The sequence below is a fragment of the Chiloscyllium plagiosum genome, unplaced genomic scaffold (genome assembly GCF_037043375.1).
Source record: "Chiloscyllium plagiosum isolate Xiang-an unplaced genomic scaffold, Cpla_swu_hap1 HiC_scaffold_32, whole genome shotgun sequence".
In the NCBI taxonomy this organism is placed as follows: domain Eukaryota; kingdom Metazoa; phylum Chordata; class Chondrichthyes; order Orectolobiformes; family Hemiscylliidae; genus Chiloscyllium; species Chiloscyllium plagiosum.
The window spans coordinates 25,422,596-25,442,286 of record NW_028270170.1 but is presented as its reverse complement, the minus strand read 5'-3'; the positions used below and the strand labels follow the sequence as shown (position 1 = coordinate 25,442,286).

The 19,691-nt window shown below is 46.0% G+C and overlaps 1 protein-coding gene across 1 annotated transcript; it reads right to left on the bottom strand.

Moving 5' to 3' along the window:
* Nucleotides 1–5,705: 5,705 nt before the first annotated feature.
* LOC148141786 (uncharacterized) lies at nt 5,706–7,034 on the bottom strand. Its single transcript, XM_087977638.1, has one exon. The coding sequence runs from the start codon at nt 6,915–6,917 to the stop codon at nt 5,706–5,708; it is 1,212 nt and encodes a 403-aa protein (XP_087833764.1). The 5' UTR covers nt 6,918–7,034.
* Between the last annotated feature and the right edge of the window lie 12,657 nt (nt 7,035–19,691).

Genomic DNA, 19,691 nt, shown 5'->3' with positions numbered 1-19,691 from the left:
AATAGGAAAGGCTTGAAGGGATATGAGCCAAGAGCTGGCAGCTTGGGATTATGTTCAACATTGACTGGTTGGACCGAAGGATCTGTTTCCATTCTATATGACTCTATGACAGCCAATAAATCAGAATAGAGAGTACATCTAAGAATAACAGACACAAACTGAACAATTCTAGCCTTTAGACATAGATCAGATAATATGAAGTGTTTGATTCCAACCATTAAAGCCACAGAGATTTGGCTGCAGATAAATTACTATACATTGCAAGCTGTCCTCCAGCTTTTATGCACAATATGACATATTTTATTTTCAGTTCAAGACCGACATTCCACAACAAGATCAAAAGTGTTTCAAAGAGAAGGCCAGATGGCATTCAGCAGAGGAAATTTCTAATCTGATACACTAATGTCACTAGGCAAACACTTTAATTAATTTCTCCAACAGTTAGAATTATTCAGATGTCTAAAACTATCTATTTTGAAATACTGCATTTAAACATTTCAATGTGAAATCACATCAGTCAAAGCATTTGCAAGATAGAGTTAAAATATTAGGCTGAATCTTGCTTTTTTTGTTTAAGTTCAACTTGCATCAAGTTTTTTTGGAGGGTTTGTCACCCCAAGGTTCCAGCATGTTCCCTTGCCTTATCTTACTAACCTCGCTTTGCTCATTAACTGTGCCATCTGTATGATCTCACACACATTCTCCTTTCCGATCCAACTTGCCGTGCACCATTCCTGGAACAACTCACCACTCTGAATATCCCGGAATTCACCAACATCCCTTGTTAGAATAAAATAGAAAAGTCTTTATTGTCATGTTCACTCAAATGTGTGCAGTGAAAAGTTTGTAATGTCACCGCTTTGGTGCCATTATAGGTACAGGGTATCTAGGTACAGAATACTTAAGTATTTGTTGCAGAATTGAAAAAGTAAAAATAAAATGTGGCATAGGAATACAAAAGTGTAAAAAGTCCAGAATAAGAATAAAAAGCAGCTTTAAGAAATACTTAAATAACAGACTGTGCCTGCTGAGCTTCAGAACTCAAGACTTTGCTGTCACCTCGTGCTGGATTCAGGCAGCGACGTGCCTCCAGGACTCATCTCCCAGGCCAGTCTGGATTTGGACTGCCTCCCATGCTGTGCTCCAGGCTATGATTTGCCTCCACGACTCATCAGCCTGTACTTGGACTACTTTCCGCACTAGGCTCTAGCCTATAATTCGCCTTCCAGGACTTGTCTCCCAGCTTAGTCTGGACTTGGACTGCTTCCAGTGCTGGGCTCTGAAAGCCCATTTGTGGACTCAGTCAAGCATTGGCCCTCCTGGGCCGCCCTGGGCTGTCACGGTTGCTGACATTTGCCCTGTACATGGCAGCCAGAGGCAAATTGGTGCCCAGCTTCACTGGCTGTTTCCTGGAGGTCCTGCTGGATGAGGTAGAGCTGATGTAGGATTTCCTCCTCCCCCAGGACCAGCGAGGGAGGCCACAGCACGTCAGCCTGGTTAACCATATCAGCCTGGTCTGATGTTCCCACCCAGACAAAAGCAGTCTCAACCATCCGGAGTAATGCTCAAGACTGTAGGCGGAAGGTCCATGAGCCTCTCCACTCCACCAGTGTAAGTGCCAGCATCTTTTTCCCACTCACTTTGTCTCTTCCACAGTACCCAATACCATCCAAGACTCATACTGTATCTATCTAACTACTGCCTGCAGCATCCCTTCCACCCCCTGCCATCCACCCCAATCTCTGAGACAACAAACCTTGTAGTCCTCTGTGCTGCCTTCACACTTACTCAGGGCACTTTCAAACCTGCACCTCAGTAATAGCTGTGCCATCCAATTTCACCTTGTGTAATACCTGCCTCTATCATTTCAGGAAGAAAACAGACCTCAAAAGAGCAGGAAAAGTCAAGGCATGGGTGTGTGCTACCCGTCATCAGATGTAGTAGAGGTAAACGATTTAGCCCATCAAGACTGGTCTACCTTTCAACGAGATCATTGGTTGATCTAATAATCCTCAACTCCACATTCCTGCCTTTTCCTAAAACCTTTGATTTCCTTACTGGTTAAAAATCTGACTATTTTAGGATTAAATATACTTAATGACCCATTTTGGTCAAGAATTGTAGGGTAGGGGAATGGGTCTGGGTGGGTTACTCTTCGGTGGGTCAGTATGGACTTGTTGGGCCAAAGGGCCTGTTTCCACACTATAGGGATTCTATGATTCGATGAGATTCACTACCCATTGAGAGATGATATCCTCTTCATCTCTGTCTTAAATGTGTGACCCCTTATTCTGAGATTGTGCCTTTTGGTTCTAGACTTGCCCACAAGGACAAAGAACCTTTCCATATATACCCTGTAAACTTCTCTATGAATCTTGCATGATTCACCATGAGAGGTAGATAGATTGTTGAGGATCAAGGGTTCAGGGAGAAAGTGGGAGATTTGCGTTGAGGAATTATTAGCCATGATTGAATGGTGGAGCAGACTCGATGGGCTAAATGGCCCAACTTCTGCTCCCATGGTCTTATAGTCCTATGGTCATTGCTCATTCTTCTAACTTACAAGGCCCAATCTACTTAATGTCTCCTTATAAGGCAGTCCCTCCATACCTGGGATCAACCTAGTGAATATTCTCTGGACTGTCTCCAATTCCATATATTTTTCCTTACAGAAGGGCTCCAAAAAATCTACGGTCTGATTGGCATCTTGTGCAGTTTTAACAAAACATTTTAGCCTTCTTTTATATCCGTTCCCTTTTGGAAAGAAAGCCAATATTCCAGTTGTCTTCCCTATTACCTGCTGAACTTAGATAGTAGCTTAGTCTTTCAAATCCCTGTGTTCACTCCAAATGTAATCCTTAGATTAGATTACTTACTGTGTGGAAACAGGCCTTCAGCCCAACAAGTCCACACCGACCCTCCAAAGAACAACCCACCCAGACCCCTTCCCCTACATTTACCCCTTCACCTAACACTATGGGAAATTTAGCATGGCCAATTCACCTAACTTGCACATTTTTGGACTGTGGGAGGAAACCGGAGCACCTGGAGGAAACCCACACAGACACGGGGAGAATGTGCAAAATCCACACAGTCGCCTGAGGCAGAAATTGAACCTGGGTCTCTGGCGCTGTGAGGCAGCAGTGCTGACCACTGTGCCACCGTGCCGCCCCATTTAACTAATACTCAGCTCATCTAATCTCCTACCAAAGTGGATCACCTCACATTTTCCCATAGGATAGTCCATCCACCATGTTTTTATCCACTCATTTAACCTGGCTGCATCCCTCTGCAGATTCTTTGTGTCATTCTCAGCATTTGCCTTCCCACCTATTTTTGTGTCATCTGGAAACTTGTAAATTAATGCATAGTACATTAACTTTCCTCATCCAAGTCAGTAATATGCATTTTAAATCACTGTGGCCCCAGGATTGGTCCCTGTGGAATACCACAAGTTGAAAAATTTACACTTCGTTTAACATATTTCTGCCAATACTATATGCAAAAGTTTGAGGATGATAAAAGAAGTTTGGTCCCCCTGCTTTCAGTGATGTGAAACTTGAAAGGGTTCAGAAAAGGTTTACAAAGATGTTGCCAGTGTTGGAGAGTTTGAGCCATAGGGAGAGGCTGAACAGGCTGGGGCTATTGTCCCCGGAGCATCGGAAGCTGAGGGGTGACGTTATAGAGATTTATAAAGTCATGAGGTGCATTGATAGGGGAGTCCAAAACTAGAGGGCATAGATTTATGGTGAGAGAGCATAGATTTAAAAGTGACCTAAGGGGCAACGTTTTCTATGCAGGGGGTGGTGTGTGTGTGGAATGAACTGCCAGAGGAAGTGGTGGAGATGGGTACAATTACAACATTTAAAAAGTATCTGAATGGATAGATGAATAGGAAGGGTTTAGAGGGATTTCTGCCAAATGCTGGCAGAATGGACTAGATTAATTTTGGATATCTGGCATGGACGAGTTGGACTGAAGGGTCTGTTTCTGTGCTGTACATCACTATGACTCTATGACTCTAAGTAAAGCAATCTAATTTTTCTCATATTCTGAATTCTTAGATTCAGGATTGCCTGCCTCACTTTTCTAACAAGGAATATCAGCAGTTAGATGGGGACAGCAAACAGAGTCAGTGTTGTGGACTCCTCAGGCTGCAGGAGCTATCCCATAGCTACTCGCCAAGACCTTCCCCACACCTCCACTGCCTCCCTTTAAACAACCGTCAAACCTCAAACAAATCATTGTTCATAGCAAGCTGCCCGGCTCTCAGGACAACTCCAAACAACCCTGTCATGGTGGGCGCTGCAAGACGTGTCAGAGTGTGGACATGGATACCACCATTACATGTGGGGACACCTCCCACCTTGTACGTGGCAGGTATTCATGTGACTCAACCGACATTGTCTATCTTATACGTTGCAGGCAAGGATGGCCTGAGGCATGGTACATTGGCGAAACTGAGCAAAGGCTACGACAACGGATGAATGGGCACCGCACAATCAACAGACAGGAGTGTTCCCTCCCAGTTGGGAAACACTTCAGTGGTCCAGGACATATGACCTTGGACCTTCGGGTGACCATCCTTCAAGGCAGACTTCGGGAGAGGCAGCAGCGAAAAGTGGCCAAGCAGAGGCTGATAGCTAAGTTCGGTACCCATAGGGAAGGCCTCAACCGGGACCTTGGGTTCATGTCACAATGCAGGTGACCACCATTGCACTATACACACACACAGACACTCCTACACACACACACACACTCACACACACATGCGCTCCTATACACACACAAACACACGGACACACATATACACAGACACTCACATAGACACTCACACACACCCTTACAGACACACACACTCCCACACTCACACAGGCATCCTCTCAGAAACTTAGACTACTCTACACTCATGCACACACATATACACTCTCTCTCACAGGCACTCACAATTCCTCACCCCAGATATGCACACACACTCACACACTTACCCCCTCACAGACTTAAGACACTCTACACTCGCTACACACATATACACTCTCTCTCACACTCACAACCCCCAACCCAGACAGACACACACACAGACAGACACAAAGACCCACATGCACACATGTATTTTGTGGGGTGAATTTGTACTTGCAGAGTTACATTGTACTTTGCTCAAAAACTGCATGAATTCATGTAAAACCCTGTTATCTCACTTTTTAGATTAGAATCAATCTAAACATCATGGCATAGACAGAGAACACAGGGGGCTAACACCTGCAACATATTGTCTAGCTAACATCAATTGTTACAGCTAGCCTGAGAATGCAACTTTTAAAAAAGGTTTTGTGATTTTACACATGGAAGAACTGAAACTATCATGGTATTCGAACAGATGAAAGTCTCAACAGACAATCAAGGTATTTTTCAATGTATAATTTCAGTTCCATCACACTGTAAATTCTTGCTATAAATTCTGTGCCTTACAATTGTGTCCTCCACTATCACCTGATTTTTTTTAAATTTCAAAAATATACTTTATTCATAAAATACTTTAATGGTCTGTACAGTTGGACATGCCATACATATGTAAACATTCCATTTGTTTGCATACCGAAAACAGAGTAATCATTCCTATTTACAGGTCTATACAATTATATTTTTAGCTAAGGCGTCAGCAGGGCCCAAATGACTGCCCCTATTCTTCTTTAGGCAGGCAGATGTTACACGGTGGTCTTTCCCCACCGCGCCTTGGCGGCAGCTGCCCCAAGCTTCAGCGCGTCCCTCAACACATAGTCCTGGACCTTGGAATGTGCCAGTCTGCAGCACTCAGTCGGGGTCAACTCCTTTAGCTGAAAGATCAACAGGTTTTGGACCGCCCAGAGAGCGTCCTTCACCGAGTTGATGATCCTCCAGGCACAGTTGATGTTCGTCTCGGTGTGCATCCCGGGGAACAGGCCATAAAGCACGGAGTCCCGCGTCATGGCACTGCCCGGGACAAACCTCAACAAACACCACTGCATTCCTCTCCAGACTTCTTCTGCATAGGCACATTCCAGAAGGAGGTGTGTGACAGTCTCATCCCCCCCGCAGCCGCTTCGAGGGCAGCGTGTGGTGCGGCTGAGAGTTCGGGCGTGCATAAAGGATCTCACAGGCAGAGCCCTTCTCACCACCAGCCAAGCCATGTCTTGGTGCTTGTTGGAAAGTTCTGGCGATGAGGCATTCTGCCAACTGGCTTTGACAGTCTGCTCAGGGAATCGCTCGATAGGATCCATCCTCTCCATTTCCCGAAGGGTCTTGAGGACACTATGTGCTGGCCACTTCCTGATGGACTTGTGGTCAAAGGTGTTTTTCTTCATAAACTTCTCCACAAAGGACAGGTGATACAGAACAGTCCAACTACTTGGAGTGTTCCGCGGGAACGAGGCCAGGCCCATCCTTCGCAACACCAGGGACAGGTAGAACCTCAGTACGTAGTGACACTTGGTGTTTATGTCCCGGGGATCCACGCACAGCTTGATGCAGCCACACACAAAGGTGGCCATCAGGGTGAGGGTGGCATTGGGTGTATTTTTTCCCCCGTTGCCCAGATCTTTGTAGAGCGAGTCCCTTCGGACCCGATCCATCTTTGACCTCCATATAAACTGGAAGATGGCCCGGGTGACTGCAGCGGCACAGGTTCTGGGAATAGGCCAGACCTGTGCCACGTATAACAGCAATGACAGTGCCTCACACCTGATGACCAGGTTTTTTCCCATGATGGAAAGCGACCGTAGCTTCCATCTGCCCAGTTTTTGCCTCACTTTGCTGATACGCTCCTCCCAAGACTTGGCGCACGCCCCAGCCCCCCCGAACCAAATACCCAGCACCTTCAGGTGGTCGGTCCTGACGGTGAAGGGGATCGAGGATTGGTCGGCCCAGTTCCCGAAGAGCATGGCCTCGCTCTTGCCTCAGTTTACCTTGGCCCCTGAAGCCCGTTCAAACTGGTCACATATGCACATGAGCCTGCGCACGGACAGCGGATCCGAGCAGAAAACGGCGATATCATCCATGTACAAGGAGGCCTTAAACTGCAGGCCCCCGCTGCCAGAAATAGTTACCCCTCTCAGGCTCGCATCCCTCCTGATGGACTCAGCAAATGGCTCTATGCAGCACACAAACAAGGCAGGAGAGAGAGGGCAGTCCTGCCTGACTCCAGATCTGACTGGGAAGCTATCTGATTCCCACCCATTGATTGAGACTGCACTGACAATGTTGGTGTAGAGCAGCCTGATCCAATTGCAGATTCCCTCCCCAAAGTCCATTTTGGAGAGAACATCTCTCATATACCTGTGTGATATCCTGTCAAAGGTTTTCTCCTGGTCCAGGCTGATCAGGCTGCAACCCTCTGTCCTGCACATAGGCGATCGTAACCCTGAGGAGTGCGAGACTCTCAGGGATCTTCCTGCCCGGCACAGCACAGGTTTGGTCAGGGTGAATCACCGACCCCAGAGCAGACCAGTTGGCGATTACCTTTAACAGAATTTTGTAATCCGCATTCAACAGTGAGATTGGTCTCCAATTTTTGAGTTCCTCCCTCTCCCACTTCCGCTTGTAGATGAGGGTGATGATGCCTTTCCTCATGGATTCACTCATGGTACCTGCCGGAAGCATACTGACATACACCTCCAGCAGGTCCTGGCCAATCAAGTCCCACAGAACGGAATAGAGCTCGACCGGTAAGCCGTCACTTCCGTGAGTTTTATTCTTTTCGAAGGACTCGAGGGCCTTGGTCAGCTCATCCAGAGATAATGGCTGGTACAGCCTCTCACGTGTTCTGTCGTCTAAGACCTCCATGATAGAGGACAGGAATGACTGGGAGGCCGCGCTGTTGGTCGGCTTCACGTCATACAGACTGGCATAGAAGGATTTACTGATCCTCATGACATCAGCCTGAGATGACGTTAGCGAGCCATCTTCTTCCTTCAGGCTGCTGAGCACGGAGCTCTCTTTGTGCACCTTCTGGAAGAAGAAACGTGAGCACGTCTCGTCCTGCTCCACTGAGCGGACCCTGGACCGGAAGATTATTTTGGAGGCCTCCAAGGCAAAGATCGAGGCTTGCTGGCCCTTCACTTCCTTGAGGTCCTCCGTGAAATCGACCCCCAACGTCTGCAGCAGGAGCAGGTTCTGCATACTTTCCTGGAGCTGGGACAGTTTTCCCCGCCTCTCTCTCGCCCCCTGAACACCTTTGAGGATGAAGAACCTCTTGATGATCCTTTTTACTGTTTCCCACCAGTCCACTGGGGACTCAAAGAGAGGCTTCACGGTTCTCCAACCTGCGTAGTCCCTCTTGAGCTCCTCAATGTTTCCCGGGGTCAACAGCTTTGTGTTCAGCTTCCACATTCCCTTACCAGCCCACGGCTCGTCCTGTAGGTGACAGTCGGCCAGCAGGAGGCAGTGGTCAAAGAAGAACACCGGCTTGACATCGGTGGATCTGACCGAGAGCGTTCGGGACAAAAACAGGTAATCTATCCTTGAGCGGATAGACCCATCTGCCCGTGACCAGGTGTATCTACGCTGCGCTCCGTCTGCAGGGGTGCTGAAGACATCGTGCAGTTTGGCATCTTTTACCGTGTCCATCAGGGCTCTGGACGTGGCGTCCAGTTTACTGTCCCCCCCGCCGGATCGTCCATCTGCATCAATGATACAGTTGAAGTCTCCGGCCAGAATGACTGGCCTGGATGTAGCCAGCAACAGTGGAAGCTGCTGCAGGACGGCCAACCGTTCACTCTTACCCACTGGGGCGTACACATTAATCAGTCTCAGGGGAGCATTCCTGTACATGACGTTGGCGACGAGGAGACACCCGCCCACCACCTCCTTAACCTCGGAGATGGTGAAGTTGCCTCCTCGCAACAGGATACCCAGGCCGGAGGCGCGGCTATCGTTGCCCCCCCGACCAAACTGATGGCCCATGGGCCCACAAGCTCGACCATCTCCTGTAGCTGCTGAGGTGCGGTATCCCACACTCCTGCAGAAACAGGACGTCGGCTTTAACGTTGGCCAGGAAGACCATCGTAGAAACACATCGCGTAGCCGATTTGATGCTACGCACATTGATGCTGCCAATTTTTAACCCCATTTTAGCAGTTTACAAAGTTAACAGTGTCCATTTGCTGCTGGTCTTGCCCCTCTGGGGTAGCTGTGTGCATCCCCGTGGTGATGGCAAACTGCTGGACCCTCCCAGGGCTGAGGTAGCTGTCCGGCTCCACGCTGGAGCCATTTCCCTGCTCTGGTGTCTTCGGGTCGGGCCCAGGGTCCGCACCTTCCAGTTCTCCATCTGACAGCGGGGCTGTCACAGGACTGCTGCTCCCAGTTACCTGGAGCTGTGGGCCGGTGGGTACCTCTTGGTTCTCACCGGGTGGGGGGAGGCCTTTACCCTTCCCCTCAGAGGGATCGTCTTTTCCTGCTTGGGCGGTGCTGCCCTCCTTTTTCCCTGCGGCGCTCTGTCTCTTCCTCTGGTGATGACCCTCCTTGCGCCCGTCCTCACCGTCGGAATTGCTGCCTGTATCCTCGTCGTGTAGATGTCGCTTTCCCCTTCGCTGTGTGGCTTTGGGAGGTTTCCTCTTCCTGCTTTTGACAGTAATCCAATCCTCTGCCTCCTTTGATCCCTCCTCTTCCATTTCCTCCGTCTGTCTTGAAGGAGCTTGGAACGACTGCTGCATCACCCCGCTGTCTGCCGTCTGCTCCGCTACAGCCTGCCCTTCCTTCTGGGTGCCTCCAGACACCGTTCCCGTGCTGTTTTGTGGGACCTTGCTGGTCTTAGGCGGTCCACGGCTCGTGTTGCTACCTCCGGCCATCTGTGCGTAAGTGGCGGCCCCTCGTCTTCGGCAGGCCTTGTAGATGTGGCCCGCCTCTCCGCACAGATTACAGTTCTTGGCCTCCTTACATTCTTTGGTCGGGTGGCCTTCCTGCTTGCAGTTTCGGCAGACGGTCACCTTACAATCCGCCGCCATGTGGCCTGACCTCCCGCAGGTTCGGCACATTTTGGCTGCCCTGTGTATGTCAGGTAATCTCTGCTTCCTCCGACGGCAAAGCTGGAGGGTGGGTGGAGGATGTTCCCACTGGCATTGACCCTCAGGGTTACCCTGACCTGTTGTTTGCTGGTCCAGATCCCGAAAGGATCGACCACATCGGTACTCTCTCCCTCGACCTGGACATATCTTCTCAAGAAGGTCAGGCCATCTGCTGCTGGGACGTGAGGGTTGTACATATGGATTGTTACAACTCGACTCCTCTGCGCAGGAAGCACACACAATGGGACCGCCGACAAGATGGAGAACAGAGGTTCCCCTTCCTTCTCCTTGAAGACCTTCAGGAGCTGCTCGCAATTCTTCACACTCCTGAAGGTCACGTCGAAATAGACTGCCGCAGGGAAATCCTGCAGGCAGTACACGTCCGCTGCTTCGAACCCGCAGCACTCCAGCAAAATCTTCACGAACACTGTCCGATCGACCGGTGTGTGCTCCTCCACCTTCTTCACAGTCACCCTGACTGTGTTGCGAATGACCAGCCAACCTCAGAGCTATGGCCTCAGCAGCCGTCCACTATCACCTGATCACACAACACCAGGTTGTAGTCCAACAGGTTTATTTGGAAGCACTAGCTTTTGAAGCGCTGCTCCTTCATCAGGAACTTGTGGAGGATAAGATCGTGCTCACAGAATTTATAGCCAAAGGAGTCCAGTGTCATGGAGATGTGATACAGTAAACAATCTCAGATTAAAACTTTCATCTTTTATAATGGGACATGCTGGTTTCTGTTCTTTGATGTGTAACTTGCAGAACTTCTTTTAAATTACATTCTCAAGATGGCTCAGGTTTTTAACAATAAGTGTGAAGTCTGTCTGTGTCCCAATGCTATGTCAGACTGACAAAGCCTTTGATAGCAAAGTAGCATGGGAATGGCCTCAACCAGGACCTTGGGTTTATGTCACACTACAGGTGACCCCACTGCATGATTCTCTCTCTCTCTCTCTCTCACACACACACATACACACACACACACACACACACACACACTCTCTCTCCTCCATACTCACACACCCATGCAGACTCTCCCTCATACACAAGCTCTCTCTCATATGCACACACATACACACCCCACACTCACACCAGTACACACACACTCTCACACATACCCCAATGCACAAGCACAAGCACACGCACCCAAACACACACACACACGCACACTCCCTTAACCAAGGCTTCACACACTTTATTTCGTGCACTCACACACACACAGTCACATACAAACTCAATCTGTCACTCCTACATGTGTACACATATAAGCTTATGGGGTGAATTTGTTTTTGCAGTATTACATTTTATTTTGCTCAAAAACTGCATGAATCCATGTAAAACTCTGTAAAACTATACAGAGGGTTAACTTTGTCCACCCCAGTCCAACACTAGCACCTCCAAGTCATAGATAAATTAAATCAGTCTATGCGGATTCCAAAAAGACTATTAGAAACACTCAGAGTAATTAATTTACAGTGTACTGATTTTTAAAAAATCCACTTAGTTATCTGGGCATTGATTTTTGAAAGCTAATTTTATTAACAAAGTTAATCTTATCATCATATTATCAGGTGTATTAGATACCAATATCTGTGACTGTTTTATCTCCAAGATTGTAATTATCAGAGGCTAATGACATTGATAGCCTTTTTAAAACAATAGTGATTAGCTGTTTCAATGAAAAGTCATATTTCTCTGAAGCTAATTCTGTAGATTAGCAATAGCATTTGACTATACCAATAGCATTTGAGGGATGGCGTAGTGGCTCAGTGATTAGCACTGCTGCCTCACAGCACTGGGTTCAATTCCAACTTTAGGCAACTGTTTGTGTGGAGTTTGCACATTCTCCCCATGACTGCATGGGTTTCCTCTGGGTGCTCCGGTTTCCTCCCACAATCCACTAATGTGCAGGTTATGTGAATTGACCATGCTAAATTGCCCATAGTGTTCAGGGATGTGTCAGTTAGGTGCATTAGTCTGGGGTAAATGTAGAGTAACAGGGTTGGGCAATGGGTCTGGGTGGGTTACTCTTCGGAGGGTTGGTGTGGACTTGTTGGGCTGAATGACCTGTTTCTACATTCTAGGGATTCTATGAAACTATTATTGTGAAAATGGCTTGTAGAACTTGTAGATTAAAATGTTTCCCAATTTCTGTAAGAATTTAAGGCTGCAGTTAAGTTGCCATTTTACTCCAAATGATTTGTAGAAAATTTTTGGTTTTGGATCTTAATGAATTAGTTTTGTGAAAGAGAAATCATGTTTAACCCTAATCTTGGAGTCATTTTAAAAAGTAATATGCGCTGTGGATAAAGGGCAACCAGTAACTGTACTGTACTTAGATTGACAAAAGGCATTTATTAAGGTGCTACGTCAAAGGTTTTTGAGGAAAATCAACACTTATCATGTGAGAGATAACATCTTAGCATGGATACAGATATTTTCTAATCAAATGTTCAGTGATATTACGACCTATGTTTGGAGCAGGTGAGACCCAAGTCCAAGAGTCCTTGCCCAGAGGCAGAGATACCACAACTGCATCATATTAATTCCTCCTTGGCATTGATAGGAAATTGGACAACTAACAGGAAGTAATGAGTAAGCATAAATGAGTTTCTAGTTGTCAAGATGTAACAAATGATGTGCTGGGGTTTCAATACTTTCCAACTTGTATAAATGACTTGGATGAAGGAACCAAAGGAATCATTGCTAAATTTGCTGATGACACACAGAAAAATATGAAATGAAGAGGAGAAAAGGAGGCTGCAATAAGATGTGATATATTAAATGATTTGCCAAAGACTTTACCAAATGAAATATAATACGAGAAAATGTGAAATTGCCAATTATGGCTGGAAGTAAAAAATAAAGCACACAGGGTGTTCCTGATTTAGGAAAGTCCGACTTACAAATACTCATACTGATGAACACAATCTCATCCGGGGTGTAATTTTTTAAAAAACCTGACACACAACATGTACAATACTTACAAAATGGCTCCTTTATATTGCCTTGCATTGTGTTCCAACTTTCATACAAATTGATTTACAAATAGACTCCAAAACAGAAACTATTCATAACTTGGAGACTGCCTGTAATATCAAAATGGTGAGAAACTGCAGAGCTCTGAGATACAAAGGAATCCAGGTGTCCAAATGCATGCATCATTAAAGATTAGTAAGCAGGCACAGTAAGTAATTAGGAAGAATAATAGTAAGTTACTGTTTATTGTGAGGTTATGTTTTAGTTATAGCCAACATTGATGACACTGCATCTGGAGTACTGCATACAGTAAATATCTCATTTATTTACTGAAGAATGTCTTAGCCACAGTTCAGAGAAGGTATACTCGATTAATACACAGAATGGACCATTAGGATAGATTGGACAGGCCCAGGTTGTATATCGTGGAGTTTAGAGGAGTAAAACTGATTGAAACATACAACATCCTGAGGGCTTAAGAAAACCATGGATGCTGCAGATTTGAAACAAAAACAGGAATTGCTGGTGAAACTGCAGGTCTGGCAGCACTTGTGGGGAGAAAGCAGAGTTAATGTTCTGAGTCCAGTAACTCTTCATTTGATACTGAGGGTTCTTGAGAGACTGGGTATAGAGGGCATGTTTCTTCTTGTTTGAGAATCGAGAACTGGGGTTCTTTGTTTCAAAATACAGGGTCACCAATTTAGGACAGAGATGAGGAGAGTCTTTTTTTCTCACAGAGCATTGAGTTTTTGGACCTCTCTTGCTCAAAGGCCAGTGGAAGTACAGTCTTTGAATGGCAGAGGCTGATAGATTCTTTTTAGTAACAGAAGTGAAAGACTATTGAGTATAGGCAAGACTATGAAATTGATATTGCAGTCAGACAGTGAATGGCCGAGCAAACTCAACGGGAAAGGAAATAGGCCTACTCCTGCTCCTAATTTATATGTTTGTATGCAAGTGTGAGTTTGAAACCTTTAAAATGAATGGTTAATATTTTATGTTAAGAATAGATCCTGGACAATATTACAGTAATGGTTACAGTGTGAAAGAGTGTAGAATCATTAAAATAATTGATTCATCTTGTATATATATATATATATAAATATATACAGTAACAAGTCAACTTAACAGTAACTGTGAAATAATGAATCTATTTAAGATTTAGTTCAGGATGCCAACAGTTATTGCGCAAAGACTATACTCACAATGCACACATAATCTGTAGTTTTGACTTGTTTCAGCCCAAGAGGAATTCTCTTTCGGGAGAACTCAACTCCATATATGAGGCAAAGATGGTTGGATTGCAAAGTGCTCTTCCCTACAGAGGTAGCTTTAAGAAAATTCTGTGTCACTTTGGAAAACAGCTTCCTTTATTCTTGTACCATTTTGAGAGAGAGAATTCCGGAAGAATGAAATAATGTCAATGTCATTGTTTTCACATCTCAGCTCAAAGTTTTTTCGTTATAACTGGGATGAAGTCCCCTGACACTGAGGTGAGACTTTTACAAAGCCTGCCATGGCACTCAACTGCCCGTGTGGCCCACACTGAACTCTTAAGAGGAACAGCAGACCTGACTTTTGTTAATGCTCAAATCCTAACTTTGCATTCCCTGAGGTGGGAGCAGTGAGCCAGGAAAATTCCCAACTCCTGCGACCCACCTTGAGATGAAATTCTACTCCAAGGTTTCAAAGAACTATAGAAAAATTACAGCACAGAACGAGGCTATTCAGCTCCTTGTGCCTGAACATTTCAAATTTCTTTTCTCCTCAGACAGCCTGCATGGATTGGTAAAAGATAGGTCATGTCTGACAACATCAGTTGACCTGTGGCTCATTGGTCATGGGGTGGGATTCTCACGTTGGGCAGCATGATGGCTCAGTGGTTAGCACTGTTGCCTCACAGCAACAGGGTCCCAGGTCAGACTGTCTGTGTGGAGTGTGCACGTTCTTCCCGTGTCTGCGTGGGTTTCCTCCCACAGTCCAAAGATGTGCAGGCTAGGTGAATTGGCAATGCTAAATTGCCCATAGTGTTAGGTGCATCAGTCAGAGGGAAATGGATCTGGGTGGGTTTCTCTTCAGAGGGTCAGTATGGACTGGTTGGGCCGAAGAGCCTGTTTCCACACTGTAGGGAATCTAATGTTTTTGTGAAGGTGACAAAACAATGGGCAGAGGAATGTCTCTGAAAGTTTGTTCAAAAGCATCCACAAAGTATTTTCTAATTTTTCTCACAAGAGGCTGGTTGAAATGTTGGATTCCACATAATTAACATCAAATTATTGATGGTTTCATAAATTGGCTAAGCCACAAGAGACAGAGTGAAAATAATAAATCATTTTGTAATTAACAGGGTGTGATGAGTTGTATACTGTGAGGATTGATTTTGAAATCTCAACTATTCAGTATTTTATAACCACTTTGAGATTTTTAAAATACTCATTCATGGGACATAGGATGTTGGCATGGTTGGCTGGGCCATCATTTATTGTCTGTCCCTAATAATCATTGAGCCATTGGCGGTGAACTACCTCTTGAACTACTGCAGTCCGTGTGCTGTAGGTCGACCAACAATGCCATTAGGGAGTGATTTCCATGATTTTTACACAGCGATGAAATATAAAGCCATATAGGAGAGGGTGAGGACTGTAGACACTGAAGAACAGAATCGAGAGTCTGGTACTAGAAAAGCACAGCAGGTCAGGCAGCATCCGAGGAGCAGGAGAATCAATGTTTCAAGCAGAAACCCTTCATCTGCAATAAAGCCACATATATGAGTCTGTTCATGACAGAAGAAGAGATGATATTGTAAACATTGTAGGTTGAAGCATAAAAATTTAATGGGATTTGATTAATTCATTGAATAGGCAAAAGTCTGCAATGTATTTCAATGTAGCCAAATCTGAGATCATCCACTTGGAACTTAAACAAAGAGTAAAACAGAGTATGTCCTAAAGTAAATTAGAAATAGTGTAGATCCTAAGAAAACTATGGTGCAACCATTAACAATGATCATTAAAATGTCATGAACAGTTACAGAAAAATAAGCTAAGCAGCTTTTGTATCTAAAAGACAAAAATACAAGCAGGTAGAAATCCTGCTACAGCTAAACAGATTCCTGGTCAAACCAATATCTGAGTACGATGAACATTTTTGAGCACCACATTTTTGGAAGGATGTATTAACCTTGGAGGAAGAGGAGTGTTGGTTTACAATAACACCTGGAACATTATAAATCAAAACATGACACCAAACCACAAGGAAGACATTAGCTCAGATGACCATAAACTGTGAGAAAGTGAGGACTGCAGATGCTGGAGACAAACGTTGAAAGGCGTGGTGCTGGAAAAGCGCAGCAGGTCAGGCAGCATCCGAGGAGCCTGGGAATCGACGTTTCGGGCATAAGCCCTTCTTCAGGAATGAGGCTGGTGTGCCAAGCGGGCTGAGATAAAAGGTGGGGAGGGGTGGGAGGGTTTGGGGAGGGGCGCTGGGAATATGATAGGTGGAAGGAGATGAGGGTGAGGGTGATAGGCCAGAGAGGGGGTAGGGGCGGAGAGGGGGCGTAGAAGTTTGCAGGTCAAGAGGGTGGTGCTGAATCCGGGGGTTGGGACTGAGATAAGGTGGGGGGGAGGGGAAATGAGGAAGCTGGAGAAATCTACAGTCATCCCGTGTGGTTGGAGGGTTCCTAGACGGAAGATGAGGCATTCTTCCTCCAGGCGTCATGAGGCCAGGGTCTGGCGAAGGAAGAGGCCAAGGACCTGCATGCCCTTGGCGGAGTGGGAGGGGGAGTTAAAGTGTTCAGCCACGGGGCAGTTGGGTTGGTTGGTGCGGGTGTCCCAGAGGTGTTTCCTGAAACATTCCGCAAGTAGGCGGCCTGTCTCCCCAATGTAGAGGAGGCCACATCGGGTGCAGCGGATACAGTAAATGATGTGTGTGGAGGTGCAGGTGAATTTGCAATGGATTTGCACCGCATCTCCTCCACTTCCTGCACCTCTGCCCTTGAACTCTGCCCCTCCAATCGCCACCAGAACAGAACCCCACTGGTCCTCACCTTCCACCCCACCAACCTCTAGATACATCGTATCATCCTCCGTCGTTTCCGCCACCTCCAAACAGACCCCAACACCAGGGATATATTTCCCTCCCCACCCCTATCAGCGTTCCAGAGAGACCACTCCCTCCGCAACTCCCTCGTCAGGTCCACACCCCACACCAACCCAACCTCCACTCCCGGCACTTTCCCTGCAACCGCAAGAAGTGCAAAACTTGCGCCCACACCTCTCCCCTCACCTCCTTCCAAGGCCCAAATGGATCCTTCTATATCCGTCGCAAATTCACCTGCACCTCCATACATATCATTTACTGTATCCGCTGCACTCGATGTGGTCTCCTCTACATTGGGGAGACAGGCCGCCTACTTGCGGAACATTTCAGGGAACACCTCTGGGACACCCGCATTAACCAACCCAACTGCCCCGTGGCTGAACACTTTAACTCCCCCTCCCACTCAGCCAAGGACATGGGGGTCCATGGCCTCCTCCATCGCCAGACCCTGGCCACATGACGCCTGGAGGAAGAGCGCCTCATCTTCCGCCTAGGAACCCTCCAACCACACGGGATGAATGTAGATTTCTCCAGCTTCCTCATTTCCCCTCCCCCCACCTTATCTCAGTCCCAACCCCCGGATTCAGCACCGCCCTTTTGACCTGCAATCTTCTTCCCGACCTCTCCACCCCCACCCCCTCTCCAGCCTATTACCCTCACCCACACCTCCTTCCACTTATCGTATCCCCAACACCCCTCCCCCAAATTCCCCTCCCCTATCTTTTATCTCAGCCCGCTTGGCACACCAGCCTCATTTCTGAAGAAGGGCTTATGCCCGAAACGTTGATTCTCCTGCTCCTCGGATGCTGCCTGGCCTGCTGCGCTTTTCCAGCACCACACTTTTCAACTCTGACCATAAACCGTGTCAAAGATCTAGGTTGTAATGAGTGTCTTAAAGGAAAAAGATGAGGTTAACCGATAAAGTTGTAAGCAGGATATTCAAGCTATGAGGACTCGGGAAACTCTTTACTAGAATGATACCCATTTTCCAAGGGCTAAAGTACAAGGAAAGATTAACAAATGTCCAAATTCATAGAATTTAAAAGATTTAGGGATGATTTGATGGACAGTTCATGATATTCGGGGAGCAGGTCATTTCTCCCTCCATTTACCCGATTTGTGATGATTGGTAAATTAAGGATTGATAGGTATCAACTAAGAAATAGAGCAAACCCGTTCAGCAGTGCAATTAAGTATCATTCAAAAGATGGCAGAAGCTTGGAACACATAATTAATTTTCAAATGTGAGGTGATTAGTTTTCGCTGGACACAGGTGGATCAGTAGATCAGTAACAGTCTCACTAAAAGTCAGAACAGGTTTAAGGGACTAAATGATCATATCTACCTTGCTCTAAGGAGTAGATTAGATTCTCTACAGTGTGAAAACAGGCCCTTCAGCCCAACAAGTCCACACCAACCCTCCGAAGAGTAACCCATCTCCCTCTGAATGATGCATTTAATGGTATGGGCAATTTAGCATGGCCAATTGACCTAACCTGCACATCTTTGGGAGGAAACCCACACAGACACAGGGAGAATGTGCAAACTCCACACCAACAGTCACCCAAGGCTGGAATCAAACCTGCAACCCTGGTGCTGTGAGGCAGCAGTGCTAACCACTGAGCCACCATGCCACCCTAACACATAATCAATGAGGAGCTGCTATTGAAACTCCAAATTTATTACATGATCAATGCAAACATTTTCTTCAATAATCAGTATTAACAAAAGCATCATGATATCGAGCTAAAAGAAAATATATAAGCATCATAGATTTTGCATAAGATATAGTCATAAGACTTTTACAGGAAGGTTAATGCAACATTAACTAAAAACATATGTTACAGCAACTTTGTGTTCTCTGAGAAAATAGTACAATTCTGTGGTGTTATTTTTCACCTTTTGTTTGATGCAATGCTTTTATTTTGCTTTAAGGTGGTTGAATTTTTTGGAAACAAAAAACAAAGAATACGCGCAGTCACAGGAGTCTTGAGAGCATTTGAATTTGATGCAATTGTAATTAAACTTTGAGCAGTGTCTGCTTCAGTCAAATTAAGTATTTTACCCAAAAAGTTCAACCAACCAGAAGTTAAATATCTTCTTAAACGGTAGAAGTCACCAGGCAACAGAGTGCAAACTCCAACTTTGCCTTAATCCCTGTGATGTCCCATGAGATTTATTTTGATGTATGCACTGTGAACCTTGATGATTACCATTTTGTTTTTCCACTGCAGACAATGGTTGATCTGTTAAAACTAATAAGCATTAAATTATTATTTTTGTTTTGGAAACCATCCAGAATTGAAAGGGTTCTGTGGTTGTGCAGCACATTGAACTTCAACACAAGACCCCAAAAGTGCTGAAGGCAGAGTGGGTTCTAGATAGGAACCATATCACTCTTGGATTGTACCAAATTGGAACTGAGCCCCAGCTGAATTAGACTTGCTAACCAAACAACAATGGATCAGCATCACTGGAAGCTTTTCTGCATGTCACTATGGGTATGGGTATGGGCATGGGCATGAGCTACCCTTTCAGCTGGTGATGAAGGGACAAAATAAATTATTCTTT

Excerpts from the sequence above, each read along its gene's own strand:
- LOC148141786 (XM_087977638.1), bottom strand. The coding sequence starts at position 6,917 with ATGCTCTTCGGGAACTGGGCCGACCAATCCTCGATCCCCTTCACCGTC.